We start from the raw sequence: 27,593 nt of genomic DNA, 5'->3' as shown, positions 1-27,593 counted from the left end.
GGGTGAGTAACCTGTGGCCTGCCAGATATCAAGTCTCATGAGCCCCAGCCTGCATCACCAATGGTCTAGATAATGGGACTTCTAAGTCCAGCAACCTATGTGGTCTGCCACAGGTCTGCCACCTCTGCATTAAAGCACTAAAGCATACTTTAACACTATGAATGAGCCTCACAGTTGCAAACTACCCACTAGTCTCTCCTGGAATGGCTTCAAGGAGTATGCTTCTAGTTCTTACCAACCGAGATTTATTCTTACATTTGAAAAGGACACACTGAGATTAGTTTAATAAATGCTGAGAAATGCTAATGATTAAGCAGTATGTCAATGCTAAAATAAATTATAGCTCACTGCAACAAGCCAGGGTAGTTTATGATATTGACTTCTTTCAACAAATCATAGCTTAATTATCTAGAGTTATCAGTTGAAGCATAATGAGTGTGTGAGCCTGAAACTCACTGTTGCTGAATGCTAAACTATGGTTTAGGACTACATCCTTAATGATTTAGTGTTATGACTGTTCTTTGAGACTAGCAAGCAGTTCTTCTGTCACCCAACAAGGATGCTTCCATACGCTTGCAAAATTAGATGACCAGATAAATTTCTACACATCTTCCCCTAAAGTTGTTCGCCTTCAAAAACACACATAATACAAGGGGATACAAAACCACAAACTTTTCAAAACATTTTCTCTTTCTAGCATGTTTTCTTTCCAACCAAACAAAAACCTGACTCAAAGAACCTTATGGAAATCATTATGTCAAGCTGAAAGAATTATTAACCTGTCCCAAAAGTAATGCACCAAAGGCAAACCAAGACCGCTACCTCTTCCTGGAAGAGATTCTGCCGATTCTTCAGTGCTCTTAAGCGGTTCTGCTTGTCCTCGTGCTCTAGATGCTCATCAGGTGGATGGAAATATCCAATCAAGTCCTGGAGGCTAAGGCTGACTGACTCAATGGGTAAGTCAACTGTGGAAGACTTTGCTTTCTTGCTGAGATCATCAAGGCCCCTAAAATGAATTGTACAGCTCTTCTAAGTATGACATGTTCCCAGTCTGAGGAGCCCTCCAAATGTTCTATTTATTGTGCATTCATGATTTTTGTGTGTGCTCTTGATGCTATTAGGGCAGTCAAACGCAATATCACTTTCAATTCTGTTTGTGCCTACAAAGGTTTCAGAGTTGTCACATTGCTTCCCTTCCAATCAGTGCATATCCCATAACTTTTTGCTGAAACCCCATAATTTTTTATACTACAGATGTTATGTTTTATTTTTGTCATTTGTTTCTTGTGCTGCTCATTAGGGTAAGTATGGTAATGACAATTTAAATCAGGGGTGGCCAACCTGTGGCCCTACAAATGCTCTTGGATTCCAACTCCCATCAGTCCAAGTCAGCATGCCCAACAGTGCCAGGTGATGGGAGTTGTACTCAGTCATATCTGGAGGACCAAAGGTTAGTCACCACTAATTTAAACAGGCCAGGTTTACAGATAAAGTTAAGCCATGGTTAACATTAACCAAGGTTTATGAGCAGGGTTGGTTGGTGGTTTATAAACTATGTTTATGTTGCAAGGCCTGGTTTGGATGATCAAATAAACCATAGCTTAGTATTTCATAAACCAGGCTATAGTGTCATAGGTATACATTGTGCTTTATGCACAAGTGGACAAGTCATTGTTCCCAGAGGGATACAGTCTAAAATTTGATATAGGAGGTGTCAACGGATGAATTGGGGGGGGGGGAGTGGAGACAGTGGGAGAATGTTTGCTTGTTTAACTTACAGGTACTAAGGCCTAGCTAAGGCTAAGGTATTCGTTTTCAACCAGAACAAATCATGTACCTTATGAACCTGTTGAAAAGGAAGACGGTACTACGAATTACTCGTGCAGTACGTGACTCTTCATGCTGAGATCTGGACAATGTTAGGCCATCATCCATATGGCCTTCGTGGTGCATGATAGCCTGCCAAAAACAAAATCAAAGAACAAGGATCACAAAAGGAGAAAACTATCATTTTGTACAGAACTCTTCCCAAATGCTCAAAGTGCTTTACATGCTGAGTTCTAGTGAGTTCTGTCTAAAAAATAGCCCTTGTATAGGTTATATGGAACTACATTGTGGTGGGGGCATGGGACTAGAGTTTCACCAGCCACCTTGTAATCTTTGTAACATGAAATTCTGTCCCAAAGGATTCGGTGCCTACTGTTATTTTGATAGGGAAACACATTTAGTACTTGGGAAAAGTTGAAATGTAAAATGCCACACCGACAGTGCCTTTTCATTCACATAATATTAAACATAAATATATGCTATCTTTGTGTAAAACATCTTACCTTGCGTTGCACAGACCCCATTCTTACAGACTTCGCATCCACTGACTGGTACGTGAGCCACAATCCAGTGTCAACATGCTGTATGAAGCAGACTGAGTCTCCGTACTTTATCTCAGGTGCTCCCATTCCTTCCACGTCTTTTCTTATACCCACATCCAATTTTTCCTTTTTTAAAGAAGATGTAATACATTAGCCCATACATTTAAAAATTTTGAAAGGTGAAATATATTTTCCTAAATACAAAATAATAAGCATTAAAACTGATACGAACATTAAAGGTTTAAATAAAAGTTTTAAAGAAAAGATGCCAGTTTGAAGAGACAGAATGCAGCTTTTTATTAAGACTGACATGCTTCCGTCTACTGAACAATGGGGCAGGAGTGTGAAAACTCTAAAATGGGTGTGTGCAAAAAAGATTAGCCAACAGTGCAGCCCTCACCAAGCCGAACTGGATTTATTCCCAGCTGAGTATTAGTTGGCAGCCCTAGATTAATACATATTTTCCCAACACTTTTATGAAATTATATTTCATCAATAAAATACAAATACATATCTGACTTTAAAAGGGTCACGATTTAACTTATATAGAGGGTAATTTATGTCAAACAGACTAACAGTGAATAAGTGTATGAATGCACACTGTACTTTAAATGGAATTTGTATCAAATGCATGATATATCAGGCATGTAGGTATTAAGATCCAAACAGTAGCGTTCCATATGTTGTAAAGCCCAACATAACAAAATGAAATCAAAAGACAATTGGAGGAGCCGGATCTAAGATCTGCTTTCACAACTTTTACCCTTGTGTACTTTTATGGTCCACTGCTATGTAATTTCATAGAGAGAATGCTACAAGCATGCACAGCCCAACTGCTAAGAAATTATAGTTCAACTGGAAATGTTAATGTTTCCATCAAGTTTACACTATCTGTCACTGCACTTGAGTTTTCTACCTTGGAAGACCGAAAACAAAAGGCTGTAGATTTCACATCAGCTTTCTCCTTGTCTGTTAGAAGAAGGCTCTTGTCATCCATCAGGCTCAAATACTTCCCTGTTGTTATATGCCTTAATCGGAACGGCTGGCCCCATCTAATGTGGCTTCCACTCCACCTAAAAAAAGTTCAAATTTGCATTCTTAGATCATGTAAAAGTCCATAGTTAAATGCCAAACGAAATATGAAAGATGATCTAAAAAGTAATTTGAACTCAATTTTATAAAAACAACAATATTTTCAATTATTGAGTTAACATTTTAGTTTTACTTTCAGAATGAACATTGGCATAGCAGTGCTTTCTTAGGCAAGATAACTTTAATGCACACAAGAAGCTAGCTGCCAGCAAAGGCTACATGCTCATCTCAACAGAGGTAGCAGATCAAGAGGTGAATTATTTGGGACAATAGATTTGTCTATCATTACAGCTTTTGGGCACACATTCGCAAGTGCTCCATGTGGACATCAGAGTGCACAGAGAGCTCTGCGTCAAGGTGAATGGCTTGCAGACCACAAGAACTAATTGAGATTTGAAGTTTTCACAAGAGACACCTGGGTGGACTCCATTTCATGTATGTGCAGGCAGCTGGAAATGCTGCATCCAAGATGTTCTATTTCCATGTTCCAAAACCATATGAATTATTTCAACAAGTGGAAGACACCACTTCATATAAAGACTGCATCCTTCTTTTCCTTAAAGGCCTGCTATAGCAAGACAATTATGTGGCTTATGAAGACAACAGGAGAGATGGAGAGCTCAGTATTGGAGGTCTCACTAGCAGCAGCTGGAAAAACAAATGCGCTGTCATAATCATGTCACCTAACACCTAAAAGCTTCGTGGCTGCGAAGTCAGTCAGGTGATTTGCTACTGCTACTTGCACATTCAGAGAATCTTCTAAATTATTCTAAGAACAGAATTCCACACACCCACAAACAACATCGTTTCATTACAACCTGGGAAAACAACTGGAATTCACAGGTGCATACTTTCGCTTGTACTTTATACATCCATCTCAGACTGAAAAAGGCAAATAGCAATGTTTCTCCTTAGTTCAGCACATTTCTTTTGTGCTACCAATAGGGGGCTGCAGAACACCGAGTTCCGTTTAAGTCAATGAGGCTCCTAGTCACAATAAATACACAATCCTCACATAAGACATCAATTTGGCCTACAACATGCACCAATAGTAAAAGGGGTGTGAGTATGTGTGAAGAAGATGTGTGAAGAAGACACACCAATGCTGATTTCAAAATGAGAACTGAGAAGTTGGATACTGTTGACAGTTGTAAGGCATTTCTTATATGTTTCTCGCATTTTCTATAAAGGGAGATGACTCAATATCACAGTTAAATTGAAATTTAGGTAAGTATTCCTCTGTCAAGTATCAAGGATATGTGTTAGCCTGGACTGTAGGCTGTCATTTGTTAGACCACCTACCTAACAGCTCCTATGCAATCCTAGGTAAGAAGGTAATGCACTTCTAAAAAAATGCACAAGGGAAATGTAAAGGAACCTATTTTTCATTCACTGCACTAGAATTCTCAAGGTCAAACAGCCAAAAGAAAAATGTTGTTCCATTAACCTGGCTCTGCTACCATCAGAAGACATGAACATAAACAGCTGCAGCTTTATAGTACAACTTTTTCCCACAGCTGCTGGCATTTACTGATTAATATTATCATTTTTTGTGGAACTTGTCCCAAATCAGCATTTTGAAAAGCCTGAAACTGACACCTATCTGACAACTGTAATAGCGTCACAAACCCATATTGGAAATCAATTCCATGTGAATCTTGGGTAAATAAGTACATTTCCAAATTGCCATCAGTCTTTCAGCATAAACACAAAAATTTTCTCAAGAGAAAGTCTGCATTTTAAAGAACGGGGACATTTGTTGCCATAATGGAATTGCATTGTACCAAAGGTTCTTTACTTACGCAACCCTCAAAGTCTCCAATCGCCAAAGAGAACGAGCATGAATTGACACGGCTCCACCCTCATAATGGACTGTTCTGCAACACAAGAGGAATTTTCTGAGTTTCCCAGACCTTTAGGCTGAAAGTAGCTGATAGTGTTTTAGAGAGAGCTGATTTAGTTTCTTCAGAAAGAAACTGCTGATCCTAGTGTGCCCACATCCATCCTGCTTTCACCAGAGGCAACAGAATGATAAACACCAAGCAAAGCAATACCACTCAGACTTTCAGCTCTCTTAAAATCCGCTGTCCATTTCCAGTCTCTTGTGGCTTCTTTCCAGTTGATATCCTACTGAAAGATTTGCATTCCAAGATATATTATATATTTTGTTGAGCTAGTAAGCTACCTTTACTAGTTAGGTAGGGCTGGCATGATCACATCAAACTGGTGTCCAGTTTATTTCTCTGAGATCTGTTTAATCAAATGAATGTTTCAATCATTTCCTTTCTTCGTTGATATTCTCTTTTATAATGAAAAAGTGCACAAATATGGCTATTGTACAACATATTACTATATATTAGACAGGTTTTGTTCATATTCTAGCACTCTTTCCTTCCAGGAAAATAAGAGACTTAAGTAGTTTCCCTTGCAAATTCCCCTACAACCCAGGGAAGGGGAAGCTGTGCAGGAAACAGTGTACAATTGAGAAGTAAGTGAACTAAGAGCATCCCAAGACAAACCTGTCAGGTGGAATAAATCTGAGGGAAAGAGAAAAGGCGCATGAGTGAGGAAGCTGCTATGGGGCACAATCAAACATGTTGAGCCCATGAATATCTCTGCAGGGTGTACTATAGGGAAACTTTAACAAGGCCATTTTTTGCAGGAACCAGTGTCAGCTAAACCTATGTTGCCATGGTTATGCAGGAGGTTTCAATTAATGCTTATTTTCTTGTTTGGACAGTAATTGAAAAGCCTTCAGACAAAAGGTCAGCTCCAATAAACATATTCCTGTTTCTATAATCTCCAATGAAAACAAAAAGCAACCCCTTCTTCTTGCCTGAACTGTTAACTGTCTTGTTACAAAAACCAACGAAGGGGGTGACCAAGCTTTTGGGGGACTGCGTACCACAATGAGCCATGGTCAACCCTCAAAGGGATCATAAGTAAATGTGGAAATGGCTGGAGTGTAAAAGCTGGAGTGGCAAATAAAATTCAAGGACAAATTTGTGGGTAGTGAGGGGTCACAAGAACCTTTAGGCATCACGACATGTGCTAATGAGAGTAGTCAGATTTTTTAAATTATTATTTTAAAGGATAAACAGGGGAGTTGACAGCTGTAAAAACAAAACAAAACAAAAACAACCTTTAGGCATCATGGCACCACAACAGGAGACCTATAGGAACCATCAGTATTTTTTTCTTCAAATAACAAATATGGGGTATTAGTAGACCACAAAAAAACCTCTTGGGCTAACCACTTCTGAACTAGGGTATGGAAACTGGTAATTTGCTGAGAATTCACTACAATCCTATAGACAACTCAACATTTTCCTTGATCTTAAAAGCTTCCTACGCGTATTCCTTGCTTTTCTGCTGAACATATGAAGTTACACTACTGGGACAGGTATGCAGGAGCCCAGCAGACCCAATCAAATTTCTACAAATTTATTCTGTTGTGGTTAAAAAAAAATCATATTTGTGTGATGTAAATTAGGAAATTGCAAAGGCCTGCCCATGGCTAAACCTAAACAAGGAGCCCAGATCACTGAATCTATTCCATTTAATTAAAACAACAAATTAGTTACATGGAATAAAAATTGAATTATTACTTTATATTCCCCTAGCACTAATTAATAACCATGAGGGAAAAGCTTGTCAGAGAACTGCATCGGCTCCAATGCAGATAATTTAAAAAGATACATAAGTTTTTATTTATCAGTACAGAAGAAAAAGGCCTGAATAAAATGCATCTAAGGCAAGACACAGTTCCTCTTACGTGTATATGTCTGTCCTACTAATTCATTGAACTGATGAGCATACAACTGGGTTCACTATTGTAGTCTTAAATGAAACAGCTACTGCTGTCACAAATGCTATAGACCTACTGTGCTATATGTTTCTATTTCTCAGCTTACTATTCCCATTTAGGAACTTTGCAGAGAGTATGCTTGAATTGTAAATCAAGCTTTTTAAAGTTTCTCATCTGATAGAATATCAAATCCTGTCCCATTACTTCACAATTACTGGTTTCACTGTATACTATAGTGCCCCACAAATAGAAACCCAGGCTGCATCTAGACACATCAAAAAAGCAATTCAGTTAAACGTGTTATAAACTTCATATAAGGAAAACTAGTTGGCATATGTTATAATGCATATAAAGCGCTTTATCTTTACGAATATAGCTGAGTCCCCAAACTGAACTGAGAAGTTGCTTAGCCCTTTCAAAATCAGAAAGGCAGGGTGCACCCAGAAGAGCAATTTTTCATGCACTCTGTTGTTCAGAAGATGGGCTAAAGCTCACACACATTTTGGTTTATGCCACTGTACAACCTTCTTCAATTTTTCCCTATAAAAAATATCATGCCTCTCATTAAAGAATCCATGCTTTTAAGCAGCTAGTCTGGCTAGAACCATTGTGCTGTTTCTCCCCCAGCCAATGACTTCCCCTGTCCACCCAGGTTATTTCAAAGCCTGTAACACTGAAATTATGTACCAAACAATCTATACACTTTATTAATTTATCACTGCAGGATCCCATTTGCTTTTCTTCTCAGCAAGGTGTATTTAGATCTAAGCAGGCACAAGTGCAAAATACAGTGGTGCCTCACAAGACGAAAAGAATCCGTTCCGCGATTCTCTTCGTCTAGCGGTTTTTTCGTCTTGCGAAGCAACCCCATTAGCGTCTAAGCGGATTAGCGCTATTAGCGATTTAGCGGCTTAGCGGCTATTAAAGGCTTAGTGGCTAAGCTGTTAAAAGGCTATTAACGGCTTAGCGCCTTTGAAAAAGGGGGGGAAGCGGGGGGGGGAAATGGCGAGACTCGCAAGACGTTTTCGTCTTGCGAAGCAAGCCCATAGGGAAATTCGTCTTGCGAAGCGCCTCCGCAACGGAAAACCCTTTCGTCTTGCGGGTTTTTCGTCTTGCGAGGCATTCGTCTTGCGGGGCACCACTGTAATCTGCATTTCTTAAAGAAACCTGTAACTGTCAAAAAAAAAAAGGAAAACACATATACATAGCAATACATAACAATTAGGCATCAGAAATGTGGGACAAAATGAATTCTGATCGAAGCGAATGTACCTTAGAAATATTCTCAAGCAAGCCATCTTTGTTTGACAACACAGACAAATATGTTGCCTAAACGCATTACGACTGTTATGAAATCAAGTGTATTTCAATTAATTTTGACGTGGATGACCTGTATCTAATAAATGAGGGCTTTTTCTGCCAAAGTAAGGCAGAAAAAGGCCTCTCTGTCATTAACCAAATGCAGTATGCTGGAAGAAAAATTGATTCATTTTAGTCTGATAAACCTTTGCACTCCAGGTTGACGAAATCTTGTTGTGGTATCTTGTGCTTTTCTGAACCCTATAAACCTGCTTTATTGTTTGCCTATCCCTCATAGCAGCACGTTTTTAAAATGGGGTGGATTTATTGTCAATTTTTTAAAAAAATGATATTTATTAAAGTTTAACAATTACAAAAAAGAAAAGAAAAAACAAACAATAAAAAAGTTACAATACTTCAAAATTAAAAGAGAATACAATAAAAAAGTACAGCAGAGCAATAAAAAAACAAAAAACACATTTAAATACAAAAACATTTATATAATAAAAAAACACACACACATCCGATATTTTCATATCTTTATCTTTCATTTACTTATTTCCTCGACTTCCTCACACCTCCCTTTTTTGTATTCTAATTCAATTAACTTTCCCTCTTTCTCAAATTTTGTTCTATAGTTTATCTTAACACAGTTTGACCATAAATTTTACACTTTGACCCATTAACAATCCATGGATTTATTGTCAATTTAGGTTTGGTTTAATCTCATGGCTTGGATCTGTCCTTTTCATTTTTTTTAAAAAAATAGCTAAGCAATCCTTCTGTCAGTGTCAAAACTTTTAGCACCATTTTAAATTCAAGAAAAGCTAACATATGAGCGCTGTTAACTAGGGCTGCCACCCCACATGCTTCACTTGGCAACCCAGCCTACCCAACAACTCTTTTGCCAACTTCCCTTCTCCCACACCTAGCCAACCCCTCCTCACTTTGAACTTTGAATCTGACCCAAAACCAGCAACCTTCCCTTTATACCTCACCCATTCCTCCCCTCACAACTCACCCCAACCACCAGTCCCTTTTAAGAGAGGGAAGGCACTTTAGAGAGGGGTTTGCCAAACTACTCTTTGAAGTGACTCCCCTATCCTCCGTTAAACATCACTTGAGTCCTGGGAGGATTAAACATGGCTACTCCCAGACTTTGTAACTCCCTTCCTTGAGAAGCTAGACTGGGTCTCTCCTTGCTTTCCTTCCACCAGCAAGTGAATACAGTGGTGCCTCGCAAGACGAACGCCTCGCAAAACGAAAAACTCGCAAGACGAAAGAGTTTTCCGTTTTTGAGTCGTTCCGCAAGACGAATTTCCCTAGGGCTTGCTTCGCAAGAAGAAAGCCCATAGGGAAATCTCCGCCGGCCTTCAGAAGAGGTCCTGGAACTCGTCTGAAGGCCGGCGGGGGGCAAAAGTCTTTGCTCCCCCCGCCTGCCTTCCCGGGACAGCGGAGACTTCTCCGTTGTCCCGGGCGATCTGAAAATGCTGGCGGGCGGCAGCGAACGCTTTGCTGCCGCCCGCCAGCATTTTAAAAGCCCCCGGGACAGCGGAGACTTCTCCGCTGTCCCGGGCGATCTGAAAATGCTGGCGGGCGGCAGCGAAGGCTTCGCTGCCGCCCGCCAGCATTTTAAAATCTCCTCGGGACAGCGGAGACTTCTCCGCTGTCCCGGGCAATCTGAAAATGCTGGCGGGCGGCAGCGAAGGCTTCGCTGCCGCCCGCCAGCATTTTAAAATCTCCCCGGGACAGCGGAGAAGTCTCCGCTGTCCTGGGGGCTTTTAAAATGCTGGCAGTCGGGAGGAAAGCCCTCCTGTCCCCAGAGCTTGCGGGGTGGGAGGTGGGGAGAAGGGCTTTTCTTCCCACCGCCAGCCTTCAGAACAGCCTTCTGAAGGCTGGCGGTGGGAAGAAAAGCCCTTGTCCCCCCCCCCAGCCTTCAGAAGAGGTCGGGGGACAGAGTGTCCCCGGACCTGGTCTGAAGGCGGTTTCCATAGGAACGCATTGATTGATTTTCAATGCATTCCTATGGGAAACCGTGCTTCGCAAGACGAAAAACTCGCAAGAAGAAAAAACTTGCGGAACGAATTAATTTCGTCTTGCGAGGCACCACTGTACTTTCTTGTTCAAACTGCTTTTAATGAAAGTGCTGATGCTGTGCTGTTTTTATTGTAATTATCTGTCCAGTTTTAATAGGGGTGAGGGAAGGATGTATGTAGATAGGTGGTTTTAATTCTATCAATGTTTAATTGTTGCTTAATGATTAGGGTTTTTCCTAAATTTTAGCTGCTCTTATCCGCCTTGAGTCCCTGTCAGGGGAAAGGTTTAAGTATAGCTTGTGTTTATAGAAGACTAAAACGAGAATTCTGACCAAATGCAGCCCAGGAACTAAATTAATTAAAATGTATTTTTGCTCCCTGATAGAAAAACAGGTGGGAGTAACAGAAGATACATTAACTGCTCAAACAGGGAGTTGATCATCCTACCATACTCATCAGAGATATGATCGTAATAGAGCTTTGCAATGGAGCTGCATTTCCATTTTGTGTGTTATTATTATTTATTAAATGCATACAGCTGTCCATCATTAAACATTCCCTGGGTGACTTACAGCAAAATTATTAAAATATACAGCTATAATTAAAACCAACCATGAGTAATAACGGACAGCAATAGAGATAGCATAAAATAATTTGTAGAACAATAACTAAAGGAGCAATCACTGTTAGGTATCATTCTATAACTGAGCCTCAAATAATTTAGGGTTCACATATTTTAAATTGCCGAAACCATTCTCATGCCATCCTGGTATTTCTTGTCAGCTCTGAAGTGGGATCCATTAAACTTGTTTACAGTTAAATAAGCATGTGGAAATGGGGCTTTTTTTTATTCCCTGAAATCTATTTTCACTTTTCTTGATGAGAAGAGTACTAATTACATTCCTTCTCTATGGATTTTTTTATACCACCAATTTATATAGCACTTCTATTTATATTCAGCAACTCAGAAAAGCACTTAACTATCGCTTCCATTTTAAATATAGGGAACAGATAACATGAGATAGCAGCTTAAACAAGCTGGAACATGAACATTCAGTCCTCCAAATTCCAATTTATTGTCATTTAACCTTGCTGGCTCAGAAATGCTGACCTGGCCTGTCCTTTTTCTCTCCTTGAGGTAAAAGAGGAACATGCCATCTCCTGCTCCCCCTGACACAGCCCACCACAGTTTCTGCCGCCATTAGAATGTCTCCCTTGCTGAAAGCTGGAACATTTCTCAAAGCATTGCTGCTTGTCTTCTCTGTCCTGGGGCAGGAAAGACAAGTGAGAATGACACACACAAGAATGCCCCTTCTAGCTGAACTCGGAGGAGAGGCAGAGCGTTTGCAAAATGAGAGAGGGCATATTCCAGCAGTAATGGAAGTGGTGGGAAGGGCAGGGCACCACCTCTTGCATTTTTTGTTCCCTGAGGCAGGTGCATCAACCTGCATCATTGGTGTTTCCAACACTCTTTAATCAGTGTCATACTAACCAACACAAGTCCCAATTATAACACCTTTTATTGTAATCTTTAACAGACCTATCATGGCCAATTTCAATCTGGCTGTTTGCCCAGGTTTTGCTCACTCTGGTTGATTACCTGGTTCTAGTAAACAGATAGGGGTAGTGCAATGTATTGCTTTTAAGGGTGATTTTTGTTTTACTGTTGCGCAATGCCCTGGTGTTTTATGATATTATCAGTGAATAAATCTGCAAATGATACTGTACTCGGCTCTATTTCTCCACACCATCTGAACCAGATGAAGCTGTTTTGGCAAAGAACCAGGACCTGTGAATAGTAATGGGTTGAAAGAGGACCAATACATGGAAACAGAATCTTGACAAGACAGAGGCACTGCTGGTGGGCAGTTCCTATGTCACAGATTTGGGTGAATGGTCTGTTCTGCATGAAGCCACACTCACTCTGAAGGACTAGGTTCATAGTCTAGGGCAGGCTTCCTCAACCTCGGCCCTCCAGATGTTTTTGGCCTACAACTCCCATGACCCCTAGCTAGCAGGACCAGTGGTCAGGGATGCTGGGAATTGTAGTCTCAAAACATCGGGAGGGTCGAGGTTGAGGAAGCCTGGTCTAGGGATACTCAGCACTGTTTCTTGAGGCTTAGCTAGTTTCAGTGGTGAGTAGTGTCTATTTCCAAATTCAGCTGGCATGCCAGCTATGCCTGTTTCTGGAAAAAACAACCAGTGCTATACACTGGACTTCCCTTGAAACTGAAAGTGATGCAGAATGCAGCTACTAGAGCAAAGCCCAATGTCTGTCTGACATCTGCCTATCATACCCATTTTGTGGAGTCTGAACTGGGCACATATATGGATCAAATTCAAGATGATACAACTAATTAATAAAGCCCTGCATGGCCTGGGACTGAGGTATTTGTTTTAGCTTCTCTCCCTATATATCAAATCCAAAAATTGGGATCAGAAGAGATCCTTTTTAATGTCTCATTTTCAGCTGTTGCATTCAGGACCACAATACAGGATTGCGCTTTCTCTGCAACAGTTCCCCAACTGTGGAACCTGAAGGTGAATAATATACACCTGTTTCTGGAATCCTATTTGTTCTCCTGAGCATTTGATGACTGAAGTTCAGGCTAGCATAGGTGTAATGGTTATAGGGGTTGCTCGTGCATAAGTTGCCGCCACTCCTGGCTAGGTTGCCTGGTTAAACCTTTTCTGTCTGGACAGCCCTTCACTTCGTGGCTGTTTCAGTCGCTAGCAGACTCCGTCAGTGGGCGTTTCTTGAACCTCTTCCAGCACAAAAGTTCTTTGACGCCAAGTCTCCGCCTACTCTCCCTGCGCGGAAGTCTTCTGCGCAGGGTGGGTGTGGGTAGCAGAGGACCCATGCTCTCCCCGCTGGTCTCCGGCGAGGAGTCCTGGAGCCCCCTCGCCGATTCCCCCATCTGCCCCCCTTTATCCCTGGTGTTACGCTGATTTCCTTCCCCAGCCGATGAGCTGCCTCTCTCCCTGCTGGGCCCTTCTCCAGCATCGCTTGGGAGCCTTGTCTCCGCCTCTGGCTCCAATGGCAGTTCCCTGACAATAGGTTTTAGGATACTGGTGATGGTCTTATAACCAATGGGTGGCAGTGGCGGTGGTAGTGGTTATGGTGGTGGTGATTTTCCAGTGTGTTTTATAACATGCTGGTAACCATTCTTTGATTCTTTGTAATGAAGTTTGGTCTAAAAGTTCCATTAATAAATAAATGAGCTTAATTAATCTCATTAGAGTAGGATGTGGAAAGTGAGAGAAAAGGTATCTCTATGTTCTTGTAAAAAACATTTTCTCCCCCTGTAGTGACTCTGCTCCAGCTCCAAACACGGTGACACATAATCATTATTCTCCCTCTAGATTCCATATAAAGTGACAGAGGAGCTGCTAGAGTATTCTCTCTCTGGTCTCTCTCTTTCTCTCTGCATTAGTAACCCCTTAGGCAAGCCCCAGGTACAATGGGCAACAGAAAAATGACAAAAATAATAAAATGACACTTCTATTCTCAATAAACGAAAGTATCAAAAATACCAATTCCACAAGCCTTTGGCTAAAGCAAGCTTTATTCACTTCAGTGGGTCCTCTTATTGTGAAGCCCATGTAGGATCAGACTCAATTTTCAAGAAAAGTATTTGCAAAATCCACCATGTATCTTCTTAATCTACACTGTTGTTGACACTCACTGTTACAGAACAACCGCTCAAAACAAGAACTAAGATTTCCATTCATGCTTATGGTCTAAAAGGATGTTACATTTAGATTTGGGAACAGGGTCATAAGAAGTTCCCGTATTTTGGTACTTTGGCAATAGCTTCCAAGATCTTGGGCAAAGTCTCTTCCAAGATCCCAGCTCTTCTAGTTAAGGTCCTTCTCAACTGGAAATACTGGGAATTGAACCCAATATGCAAAGCAGGTGATTTGCCATGTGCTTTGACCATAAACCCTTGAACAGATTTAAGTCCTCAAACAATTTTAACTAAATATAGCAAGGAAGTATAATGAAGGCTTTTGAGTAACCAAGACTGCAACCTGTACAGCTTTAAAAAAAAATAATGACTAAAGCTGCAATCCTATACTTACTTACCTGGAATTAAGCCCTACTGAACTCAATGGGACTTACTTCTGAGGACAAGTATATAGGATTGCACTATTAGTATTCCAGCCTATGAATTTATTTGCTTGTTCTGTTTGTGGGACTGTCCTCAGGAAGTGGCACAATGAATAATGCTCCATGATCCACGGATTCCATGAGGGGAATATGCTCAAATGTGAGCCCCAAATGAAGACAAGCTTGGCAAAAGCCTAGCTTTATTAGACTTTGGTCAATCTCACACTTACTTCCCCAGGCAATACAGTCCCAAATTCCCAGAGGATAGCAGAGCAGTAACAGTTCCTTCTACTTTACTTTTTTCATGCTGGCATTTTACCCAGTGACATCAGCTATAGACAAGGGGTCAGTCTGGTCTCAATGCACTTGGTCAGTTGCTAATAAGAGTCTCCCCACTTCATGGGGCCTGTGACATAGCCCCTTTCCTAGAGCTATGGGGCTTAGGGAGTGATAAGTGCAGCAGTTCTCTTGCTGGTTCCTTTTCAGAACACCAAGTGGCCCAGTCCACAGTATCCTGTCAAGACCATCTTTTCCCCCTCCCATCATAAAATTTACCTTCTTTGCTCTTCTCCATGCTCTCCTGAAGGAACAGTCAAACATTCATCCATGTGACCATGTAACAACCGCAGTACATCACCTCCTATCAGGTAACCTATAATTGGGGGGGGTGGCAAACATTATGTGTTTTAGGATTAATCCAAGCCCAAAATCTGCAAATATCTACTTCCATTCAATTTCAAAGAATCCCGATAGTACTGGTTTTAAATCCGCACCCCTGTCTCCTAGTTGTTTTAGTTTTAGGTTTTTTTAGTTTTATTTGGTGTTAAAAGGGCTATAGTAAGAATAGAAGTAATGGATTCACTACTTACTAAGCCTGTGGGTGCCCTGTGCACATGCAAGGTTTTGCAGGCACTATCTGAAGTCATGTCTAGAATAATAAGTGCAGTAAGTGATCTGTTAAAAGACAGCACTCATCGGTCTATGTGTCAAAAGTCAGATTTCCTGCTTTTTAACAAGGCTACTGGGGAAAGTAGCCATCTTTTAACAGCACTAATCAAGATTTAAGCCTTGCATACTCTTGGAGAGAATAATCTGAAACACTATTGTGTTTACATTACATTATTGAAATGTAAATGTATGATAAAATCTATAAAGATTATTTGCTTTCAATAAAAGCTACTACCAGATCACGCACAAAACAGAAATAAGAGCTTTTAACAGCATAATTATGATTCAGTGCAGACTTCATTAAATATAATAATAGTAAAAGCTATCTGACAAACCAGGAATCCATGGTTTCCCCAAGGTATTTTTACACACCAGTGAAATCAGATATATTGTAAGTCAGCACTAATGTGCACTCCCCTAGTACTGATTTTTGTGACATGTAAAAAAGCAGACACTAAGCAAGATGACGAACGAGTTGGGAGTGGGTGGCTAAGAGAATGCCAGAAAAATCAAAAGCCAACACAACCACCTGCCTATCATCCAGCGCATTCCCTCTCATTATTTATTCATTTTGCACATTATAAAATCAAGTGTCCTTGAGTAGGACTCATTTTATGACATGCGGCATGACATCTGTCTCACTTCCCTCCAATCCCTAAATAAAATAATATAAAGGTCCTGAAATACTTGTTCAATACAGCAATTATCTGCAGGCCATTATTATTGAAACAGCTAACTGATAGTCCAATTAGCATTAGCATTATTATGTTATCAATATTACCTTGAGCTGCTTCACTTCCTGAACTGATGGGGGCTACACTCCACAGTGTCTGCTGAAAGGCTGCGTCAACTCGCAAGCTGCCATTACCATAAGACAAATGCTGCAAACATAGGAGAAAGAGAGAGCTAATTATTAAACTATACTACAAGAATATACAAGAACCTGTATTTATCAAATATCATACAAGTAGATTTCAACTTGTGCAACAAGACTTCCCCTTCCTCTCTTCTCCCTACCCATCTTAGTCACCAGCCTCTGCACATGTTCCAGCTTCTCAATATCCTTCTTAAATTGTGGCACTCAGACTTAAAAGCCAAACCCTAGAGGCCAAAGTCCCTTCGTCGTCGTCCCCATAAAATACTTGATGGGGCAGGGCCCCCCCCAGTTGATAAGAATTGCTGTTAAAATGGTGTGCATGCACCATGTCATGTCATCAATTATCCAGGGCGGGGCTTACCTGGCCCCCACCCCCAGTATTTTGTGGTCTACTAAGACCACTAGATCACTTTCACATGTATTACTGGCAAGCCAGGTGTCCTTCATCTTATATTTGTGCATCTGGTTCTTCCTGCCTCAGGGGAGAACCTTACATTTGTTCCTATTGAAATTTATTTTGTTAGTTTGGGTCCAGTTCTCCAATCTGTTAAAGTCATACTGAATTCTGATTCTGTATTCTGTGGCATTGGCTACCCCTCCCAGTTTGGTGTCATCTGCAAATTTTATGAGCGTCCCCTCAATTCCTTCATCCAAGCCACTTACAAAGATGTTGACCCTCCAGCTTGCAACTCTTGATATTGCTTTATTATTTCTATTACTGTGAATTTTATCTCACTATTCATATGCAGAAAGAAAAAAGAAGACTTTGAAATTAATAACAAATTGAAATTGATGAAAATATCATTGGGGTTCTAATTAACCATGCACACATCAACAGTGCTACACAGTTCTCTACACTACTAGACAATGCTCTGCACAGGGAAGTTTCCTTACATATTGATAAGAACTGGACAATCCTGCTCACAAGGAGCTGTGTATAAACACCACAAACCCTCTCTGCATCCACACTGGAGTTTCTAAATTGAAACAACAACCTATGAAGCCAAAAGTCACTCAAACGTCTCTGCAGCAGCAAGTCACCTGCATTCAAGCTCAAACCTTAATTTCTTCAGGTCTCTGGCTTGATGCAACTGTCAGTGAATCAGAAAATACTGAGTAATCACTGAATTCATGCTGCAAGTAATAGCTTTCTGACAGCATTTTTCTTTGAAGCTGGGGTTACATGAATCAAAATTTCTGCTAAAAGACATGCTTTGCCCTAGGCAACTGATAGGAAGCACCAGATTCAGATTAATATTACTTCTCAACTATCCTCTGTTGATGCTAACTCTGTACACTTCGTGGTGTGCAGGACTGACACACAAACTAACTGTGCCACTTATATCTTTCTGACAATGAGGAATCAGCAATGTGTTTATTTTCCAGTTCAGAGGTCTTGATCAGCAGACAACGTGCCAGCTTCCTGTCCTCTGTCCTGCTGATGTCACTTCCATTTCCATGCCATGTCAGAAAGAAGTCAGGGTTCTTCCCTAGAAAAGCTGTCATAGTATGGTGCACCAAGTTGTTGAATATCAATCCAGTCTTGCCCATCTTAACTCATGAGGCCCCCAGGAGTATAAGCAGACACCACTTGGAACCCCTACTGTTTTTTTGTATAGCCAGAAGCCAATTATCTTTCAATTTACCAGGGTGTACTATATTATTATTATCATCATCAATTGCCCACTCTTCAGTCTAAAGTCCCAGGTCAGGTTAAACAATTTAACAATTTAAACACAATGGTAAAAACAGTTTAAAACAAATTACAGTAAGAGAAATATGGTGGGTGGGCGGGCATGTGGGCATGTATGTATGTATGTATGTATGTATGTATGTATATGCGCAGTTATAAGCCAGGACTATGCCTTTGCAACCGTCATTACTACTAAAATAGGCAACAGCTTTAAGCAGCTAGTATTTTGTAGCAAAATCAGAATTCAGTGCAAATACTGATGAGACATTCTGAGTGCATTGTGAGAAGAATTTACTTCCCGTCCCATATGTTCCTGTTACACCCCCTCCCCCTATGTAAAATAAACTCATGCTCTGATTGGTGCGCAGAGACAAGGCTGGAGAATACATGTTTTTTTATAAATAAACCATGTGTTTTAGCATTTGACCTAATGGTAATAGGTAACTGCATTATTTTCATCTGCCTTTGTGTTCTTTACTAAGAAGACAAGAGCCCCATTGGATCTGGCCAAAGGGCCACCTAGTGCAGCATCCTGTTGTCACAGTGACCAACCGCATGCCCATGGGAAACTGACAAGCAGGACATGAGTGCAGCAGTGTTCTCTGCACCTGCCATTCCCAGCAATGGGTATTTTAGAGGCATACCACCTCAAACATTGAAGGCAGAACACAGCAATGACGACCAGCAGCCGTTGATAACCTGAATCATCATAAATTTGCCTAATCTTTTAAAAACCACCCAAATTGGTGGTAACCACTATGCACTGTAAGAGTGAATTCCATAGTTTAACTATGTGGTTTATGAAGAAGTACTTTCTTTTGTCTGTCTTGAATCTTTCAACATTCAGCTTCATTGGATCTTCACGAGTTCTAGTGTTATGAGAGAGGGTGAAGAACTTCTACTTGCTCTGCACCACACATGTTGTAGCCTTTCTCTAAAAGGGAGTTTTTCATCTCCTTGATCATTTTGTTGGACTTTTATGGACCTTTTTCAACTCCACAATATCTTTGGAGGTGAGGTGACCAGAACTGTTTCTGTGTATGGCACGGTAGTGAGCTCCTCGCTAAGAGCCCACACATTTTCATGCCATATGAACCAGGTCAATGACTAATACGTCATAATAATAATTTTGATTATTTGTACTCCTCTCATCTGGCTGGGTGACTTCCAGCATATACAAAAACACAATAAAACATTAAACATGTATGTATTGACTTTCAGATCCAATGCCACATCAGAAACATGGTCTAAAAATTAGAGTCTGTCTCACTAAGCTTTGTTAAGTACCATGCAATTATTATACTCAGAACATACTTCACTTACCAAGTACCTTTCTGATGAGACACTAACTAGGATGAGATCATCCCCAACACGTACTTTCTCTCCTTCAGAACGCTGTTTGGAAGCAGGGTGTATTGTCCACCAGCATGCCTCACCTGCATTACCAGTGATTAATGGAAAAGATGGGCAGAAGAATGTAAAAAGCACCTTGTTATACATTGTTTCTATTTTTGCATCTAATTGTGGTTTTGGGATGCAGTGACTTGTCATGATTTGGACATACTTTGCTGAAGAATGAACAAGGGATCGCAATTTTGTACTAATAAGTATTATTTTAGTTCAATAGCTCCCCAAAAGTAAATGGCTAGCCTGCTGACAGTTTTACTTATTTAAGTACATTTGTATCCTGCCTTTTTCCATCATGGAATCCAAGGCAGTATAAACCTGGTTACCAGATAATCATCCATTCAGGCACTGACCAGATGCAGACCTGCTCACCTTCAGCAAGTTGTGGGTCTACTGCACCTTTAGACCATACCCTGAGACAAGTTCATATTAAAGACTCCATTGCTCCTCCACAGTTAATTTTCAGCTGTTACGTTAACGATTAATTTTTGTCTCTGACCTCCTTTTAAAACTGTATTTTTGAGAATACGGAATATGAAGCCGGCTCTATGAAATGGTTAGGATGGGACTTCTATTCTACACTTGGTGGTAGTCCACACCACTTAAAGATTGCAGAAGTGTGATATCTGCATATAATCAAATGATTTTGTTCACTCCTGTCAACAAAAGAAGAGTCTGCAAAGCAAAAAATAGCAACTGCCACACTGTGAGTGTTAAATAAGAGTGTTAAATGAATAGTTCTAGAAATGTTGCTGTTAAAATCAAACTGTGATAGGCACACACTCTCCTTTTCTGTAGAATGGATATAGTCTTTAAAATATGCATTCTCACAAAGCTGATAATAAGAAACATGCAACTAAATTCACCTTGGAGAGATGGTCTCCACTGCCCTATAAAATATTGAATGAATTAGCTTTAAAATTGCAAGCAGAACACTATCTGAACAGAAGAAAGTCAAAACCAGTCTCAGTTGAAAGATTCACTAGGGATTCCAAATAATAAATAACTTACAGTGTTTGTATGCTCACATATATTTTTAACAGGAAAGGAACTAGGCATTTGTGAGGTAAAAAAAAAAGGGGAACATATAATATTCTAAAGTCTATTGGAACATACAAACAAATGCTGTTAGTTGTATAATACTGTAAGTTTCTGTTGGAAATTTAAACCCATTTCAACTTGCTGCCATATAAAAGAATGTGCAGTTTTTTGCAAAGCTATTGTTTACCTGTGGTATCTTCTTGCAAGCCTACATCAAATGCCAGTTTGTCCATTGATGTTCTTGAGGTGGAGAGACAACACAGGTACTAAGAAACAAGGAAAAGAAAAACTAGTTTTATGCTCCTTATTCAATTTATACATATAATTACTTTGCTATATAATACTGTGAGGGAGATGGAGCAGCTGTAGATATGGGCTTGCCAGAAGGGAGCAAGGGCTATTCTAAGGGGACATTTTTACATATAGAGTGCCAGCATAAACAGAGAGATAGACTCAGAACTCAAGGCTGCTGTGTGTGAATAACAACTGCTATATGTGAGAGACATAGCAAAACCACAAAGCCTGAAAGCAGGAGAAAGTAGGAGAGAGATGCTGCAAGAAAGAAGCCCAAATGTGAGAAGACATTGCTTTTTCCTGAAGGTAGGGAACATGCCGCATTCTGAGGGAAACCCTTGTAAATTCCAGTTTAAAGGAAAATGCAAATGCTTACTTTCACAGTGTCAACTTGTTAAATAAAATAAGGCAACAACATTACACATTACAAAAAAGGGAGATAGAGGCTGGCAATAAGAATAGAGTTGATCCATCATCTTGCTCAAAGTGTTCCAACTGAGGTGACCTCTCTTCCTCCTAGGGCTACCTAAGAACCACCTTGCACTGAGGGGAGGAGCTTGCAGCTTGCCTTGCTGTTTTTCTTCAACCATCTTAATTGAAGCTTACTGTTTTAACATTTTTAATGTTTGCCTGCCTGAAAAGCAGCATATAAATATCAGAGATGTTACCCATGAACCCCCAAATTTCTAAGGTTGAGTATAGACTACAGATGAAGTATAATAGATTCAAAAGAAATAAACGGTAGGAGTGAAATCCAATACCGTACTGTTACAAATGTTCCGTCTGCACAAGCACATTAGCTTCCCAAATAAAATTATCCCCCCATTCCGTTCCCTCACCCCAGAGTTAATTTTGGGAGCACACCAAGGGAACAACCCCATTGCAAAAGTAGAAGACCCTGTGCATGGCTTCCACTGATAGGGTTCGTCAGGTGAATCTCATCCTTTGTATTTGTTATTTTTATTTACAAAAAAAAATTGTATACCACTATTTCATTAAAAAATATCCATGTGGTTTACAACAATGAAACTATTATTGAAAGTGAATTGGTAACAACTGTGATAATCTCTTGGATGCAATTCTTCAGGATTTCATTTGTGCAGGTTTTTACTGACTTATTTAAAATATTTACCAATATATTATTTACAACAAAATAAAATACAGGATCTGTATCATACATAAAATAGTTGACTATCAAAAAGTGACGTGATAAAAAAACCCCAGCATTCACAGGATGCTTGTTGAAATGAAAATATCTTCACAGCATGCTGAAATTCATACAGCGTTGATATCTGCCTCACCTCCTCTGGGAATGTATTCCATAATGCAGGGGGCATTATAGCTAACACAGATGACTGCACTGGAACGGAATAGCCACAGAATTCCCTGCTACCACACATACAGAGTATAATCTCTATGACAATTACATATAGTTTTTCCCATCAACCATCAACTGCAGCCCTCTAATTTTGATGCCTCGAAAGAAGACGTTATCATCAGCATACATACCATACCACTGTATGAATGGCGCAGCAATATTGCATGTCCATAGAGGAGCGTTCGATGGCCACCACCTTGAGCAGTCTGCATGAATAAAAGGGATTCATTAGCATGTTGGCATGAAATTGTTCTTTTCTATTATAAGGAAATCTTGATTCGCCCATTGCCCCTATTGTGAGGGGTCAAAATAGTAGTGTGTGTGTGTATTAGGAACACACAAACTTAGGATGTTGCCTTACACACCACTGGTCTGTGTAGCTGAATATTCCCTACACTGACAGGCAGCAGCTCCCAGGGTTTCAGACAGAGGTCATTCTCAGCCACACCTGGAGACACTAAGTGTTGAAGCTGGGATCTTCTGCATGCAAAACACATGCTCTACAACTTACAGCAAATGACTTGTAAAAAAATAGATTTATCAAGCATTCAATATAAATTTTCTTAGATGTAAGATAGATAGATAGACATACATACAGATAGATAGATAGATAGATAGATAGATAGATAGATAGACAGACAGACAGACAGACAGACAGACAGACAGAGATAGGGGTTTGTGTGGGTGTGTGACAGTATTGGCTCCATCTATTAAGATGTAAATATAATTGCCAGAAAATAATAGACAACAGCAAAGCCTGTTAGGCAAGAGACCTCCTTGCCAGTCTGTTCTTACTAAATTGTAGCACAACCATTCCACCCCTTCTGGTAGGCTAGAATATGTAGTAATTCTTGATGCAAGATGGACTTCTGAAGCAGCTGCTCTTTCATGACCTGGACAGTGTTCCACTACGCTATTCCATTACCATTTGTGCAACCGGAATGCCTATGCAGTCTACTGGACTGTAGTTCATTGTGTTGAACACCAAGGGTCAAACACCTATTTTTCATTTCCCCTACCCTCAGGTTTTGTATTGCGCATGGCCAGTGCTTTTTTTCTTAAAAACGTTTAGGGCTACTCTAATTTTCCTACTCATATTGAAATACTTCCCCTCAATGAGGCCAAACTTAGATTCACGAAATGTTTAGGGTTATGTGTACCCCTGCGTCCCCCCAGAAAAAAAGCACTGGGCATGGCAGAACAACACGCCCACGTTTGTGTGCTGCCCTAGCCGCATTTAGGAGAGCAGAAGTAACTTTTTTAAAAAAACTTATGGGAACCTCATTTCAGCAATATTTTATGATCTCTGCAATAAGCCCACAAAGGCAATGTACTTTTACAATGAAATGGCCTAGCCTTGGAATTTGCTGAACATCTCTTACCTAACATGGGAAAAAAATAAATTCCAGAATCCTATCAGTGCATGCCATAGAATGTCCACCCCATACATATAGCTATACAGTATAAACTCACAACCATCTCAAGTAAAATAATTCAACACAGGGGGCAATAATTTAAAGCAATTTTGCACTAGGCATCAGGATTCAGGATACTTTAAAAGTTGGTGATAAACAGACTTGTTCTCTCTGCTAAGATAACATTTAATAGGAGATGGAACTCTCAACAGTGGGTGACAGACAGTGCAAAAGCTAGAATGTATATGGAATCTGTCACCATCAACTATACATGCAAAACCAGGTGAGGAGAGAGGAAGAGGGGGGAATTGCTTTATAGCTGTAGCTCATGCAAGCAAAATAAAGGCAAGAGAAGCCTTGAATAAATCATCTAAATGAGATGCCTGCATACATTTCATTAATAAGGGGATATTTTATAGCCTCTATTCCAGAGACTAAATTCATTGATAATCATCTCACAATCATTTATGGCAACACGATGATAAATGCTCCTGATTTTAAAGCTATTGATTTGCTGGCGAATGACTGAACATATAGCTAGAAGCATACTGAAGATGATAAATTGGGTATCTTGATTAACATATTCGACACAAAATATATGGTCTACTTTCCCAGCTACAGAAAGCTTAGCATATATGCATTTTAAAAAAATAATTCAGTAATTCCTCAATAAATTGATAATACATTCCTGCATTGATACTGACAGTGTAGCCTTGAATATAAAATATAAATATTTATCTTTGCTGCTGAGACAGCATTTCTATCATCAGCTGCTCTTTTCCATCACTTGCAAAAAATAAAAAAGTACAGTATTGGGCTTAATGGGGGGGAATCATGGGAGCAGTTGTAAAACATACAATGGAAGGTTTATAAAACATGTGATTTTAAAAGAACTCTCATCCACTTTCTTTCTTGCATTAACTACATTCGCTCTTGAACAGAGATTGCAGAAGGGACCCTCAAAGGCACTTAGTGTCTGCCTCCCATATCACCTTCATGATGTCACTTCTCTTGCTGACTTCAAATCCTTCTTCAAAGCAAACCCTTTTCTTGAAGCCTTTGGGACAACTTCCTTGTCCCCATGCCCTCCAGCAACTAAGACTAAATACATATAGCTGAAAAAACAATATATTATTCCCTTGTCTACCCCTTGCCTTCATTTACTTCTTGCTATGATGTCTCCCCTATATTTGTTATCTAAATAGTAAGACCCTCAGGGTACAGACTTGCTCTTCATTCTTTTTCAAGCAGCATGTACCTGGAGGGCACTATGCAAGTAACAAACTGATTATCTATTCATTTAGTGCCATTCATGTGTATGGTACAAGAGACAGGTCCATAACAAGAACACCTGGAGGTGAAATATCCAGAGAGGCTGGACTGAGAGAAAAATCATAAAATATTTCAAAGGTATTATTAGTCAGTGCTGATTTTGTCCTACAAAGCTTGATATAATCTGAGCACCCATATTACCAGGACTATCACTCTGAACAGAATTTTTCATGTCTGCTAAGATTCTGTGGAGAAGCCTTGGTCAAAGTCTCCTTCATAAGGCACTAAATCAGGTCTAGTTAACTTTCCTCGGCCCAAGGGCCACAATGAGTTGACCACCACTCCATAATCTGCATGTCAGCAGCAGGCATGGCCAATACACTCCGCTCACATGCACACACACACACATTCAACACACACACGCAGGCAGGCAGGCAAGCACACACGCTCAACAAGAAGAGATAAACAAGTGTGTATGTGTGTGCATGCACACAAAATCGATAGGTAGAGAGGGAATGGGTCCTCTACACTGCATCACTGAGCTACAAAGAGGGCTGACTAGATGACGAGCAGTGGTGGGAGGTACCAGCTGGGGAACCCCCAAAAAAGAAAGGCTCAGAGCCCAAGGATTGGTGGTGGGACACCAAGGAGAGGTTGGGGGAGAATGTAGGGAGGAAAGGTTGGGTGCTGAAGAAGCAACAGGCTTTAGTGAGCAAGGAGAGCCTGTGACAGGGAGCAGCTCAGACAGGGAGCAGCTCAGAGGCTGAAGAAGAGGAGGGAGGCAAGAGGCTGCAGGAGAATCCCAGGAGTCTGCCCTCCTCCTGTGACAAGCTTGCCTCCCCGCTTGACTCCAAGGACACGTAGGGTGAAGCATAGGGCAAAACAGAGATTACAGGTGCCTGATATAGCTTGAGGCTGCGTGGGAAACAGAGACCTAGAGGAAGCAGAAGGCGGGCACCATCAGTCCTGATGGGAGGTACTGCTGAGCTGTATGCCATTTTCTTGGGGGGGGGGGGAAGAATCCTGCACTGCTGAACTCTGCGTCTTGTGTGCTGACCTGCATCTGACAGGTATTCACTTCCAGAAGTAGCATCACAGGGAACATGCCGATTTTGAATACATTTGTATTTAATTTGCCTAAATTGTATATTGGCTACAAATTCATCTTCATCTTAGAAACCAGTCGCAAACAGAACACTCCCTCTGGCTGCATCACTGCTGCATAGTGAGACAGAGAGGGCAAAACACCAGCAGTGCAAATGTGCCAGCTTAAGTGCCAAATGGGCTCCACCAGAATGCTGGCACTGAGCTGGCCTCACCACTGCCTCACCCCTCACTCTCAGTACACAGCAGAACACAGCCAGAGGGGTCTGGTGAACAGCACAGCCCCACCACACTGTCAGCTACTGCTAGATATGTGCTGAATTGCCACCAAGGTGGAATCTAGACACATATAAAAACTGTTCTGAAAATGCTTTGTTTTAAAAGCCTTTTTAGAAATACACTGAATTTTCCATAAGGCTCACCATTGCCATCTAGTGTCACCTTGTATATTGCACTTAAAACACACTTAAAATGTATAGCTGAGTCCCAAGAATGCCCTGTCTCAAACCTACGCAAACTGACTGTTGGATGTGCAATGATTTTAAGGACATTATACCAAAAAAAAAAAAAATGCTGCTTATACAGCAAAATAAAAGCATTAAACAAATAATGATTAAACATTAAACAAATAAACTTAACTGACAACACTGCACTTCTAATAGCTGGATGGGATTTAGAAAAGAGCACTCCAGGCAATCATCTCAGACGTAGCAAAAATGAAGTTAATCCTCCAAGATCCAATCAACATCTCACACAACACAGTAACAGATAGCAGTTTAATAAACCCTGTTAAAAACTAGAAAACTTATATGGTTTACCGCATATTGAAAAGGCAAACCCTCAGATTTTTTGGTGAAAAAAATAAACCACTAAAAGGCATGAATACTGAAGCTTAACAACAGAATGAGGAAAGTTATGACAAAGTTGAAGGACAGGAAAAAAATCCCGAAAACTTTTGTAAAGTATCCTGTGGCATTTGATACAGTTTAGTACCTTGAATGCATTACAGAATTTTACAGACATTATAGCCAGGTTCCATGTATTTGAGCCAAATTTCATAATTTTTACTATAATAGGAATAATTATTAAATCTGATCCTTAGCCACTATATAACCATATTTGGCCAGGGAGAGCAGTATAAATCTTCTTACAAATTTCCTTCTTTGTGAATGCTGGATGTTCCGTATGTTATAGAAAGGCTATTTAACCAACTGGCTTTTTACAACTGTCTGGTTAAGATATTTTTTTTAAATTGACTATTTAATTGACTTTTACTGTGATACAGAGTTCTGCATCTCTTCTGAACTGTTCTTGGTTGAGAAGAGATAAATTAATTAAACAACAGTTTTCAAGCTTACCTTCATCATAAATTTCTGGAGTACCATGAGGAAGAGGGAAAAGAGGAAAAACATTAAATATTATTGCTCATCAGCACTTTTGCAATAGGTT

The 27,593-nt window shown here is 40.3% G+C and overlaps 1 protein-coding gene across 19 annotated transcripts in view; it reads right to left on the bottom strand.

The window, feature by feature from the left end:
• Positions 1-27,593, bottom strand: part of RYR2 (ryanodine receptor 2) — a 252,769-nt gene that overhangs the window by 160,273 nt on the left and 64,903 nt on the right. For 7 of the 19 annotated variants that reach the window (XR_008329619.1, XM_053382604.1, XM_053382607.1 and 4 more), the window contains exons 5-16: positions 27,503-27,517; positions 22,485-22,559; positions 20,869-20,947; positions 20,507-20,530; positions 19,557-19,669; positions 16,445-16,544; positions 15,271-15,367; positions 5,264-5,338; positions 3,286-3,442; positions 2,331-2,495; positions 1,838-1,959; positions 823-1,006 (exon numbers count right to left, since the gene is read on the bottom strand). Coding sequence is in view for 18 of the 19 variants with exons in the window: in XM_053382604.1 (XP_053238579.1) it covers positions 823-1,006; positions 1,838-1,959; positions 2,331-2,495; positions 3,286-3,442; positions 5,264-5,338; positions 15,271-15,367; positions 16,445-16,544; positions 19,557-19,669; positions 20,507-20,530; positions 20,869-20,947; positions 22,485-22,559; positions 27,503-27,517 (1,206 nt within the window). In the remaining variant the exon portion in view is untranslated. The remainder of the gene's footprint in view (positions 1-822; positions 1,007-1,837; positions 1,960-2,330; positions 2,496-3,285; positions 3,443-5,263; positions 5,339-15,270; positions 15,368-16,444; positions 16,545-19,556; positions 19,670-20,506; positions 20,531-20,868; positions 20,948-22,484; positions 22,560-27,502; positions 27,518-27,593) is intronic. The other 12 variants (XM_053382614.1, XM_053382622.1, XM_053382611.1 and 9 more) reach the window with 3 other exon arrangements.

The sequence above is a fragment of the Podarcis raffonei genome, chromosome 3, assembly GCF_027172205.1.
Source record: "Podarcis raffonei isolate rPodRaf1 chromosome 3, rPodRaf1.pri, whole genome shotgun sequence".
NCBI lineage: Eukaryota > Metazoa > Chordata > Lepidosauria > Squamata > Lacertidae > Podarcis > Podarcis raffonei.
This window is presented reverse-complemented; position numbering and strand designations above follow the sequence as displayed.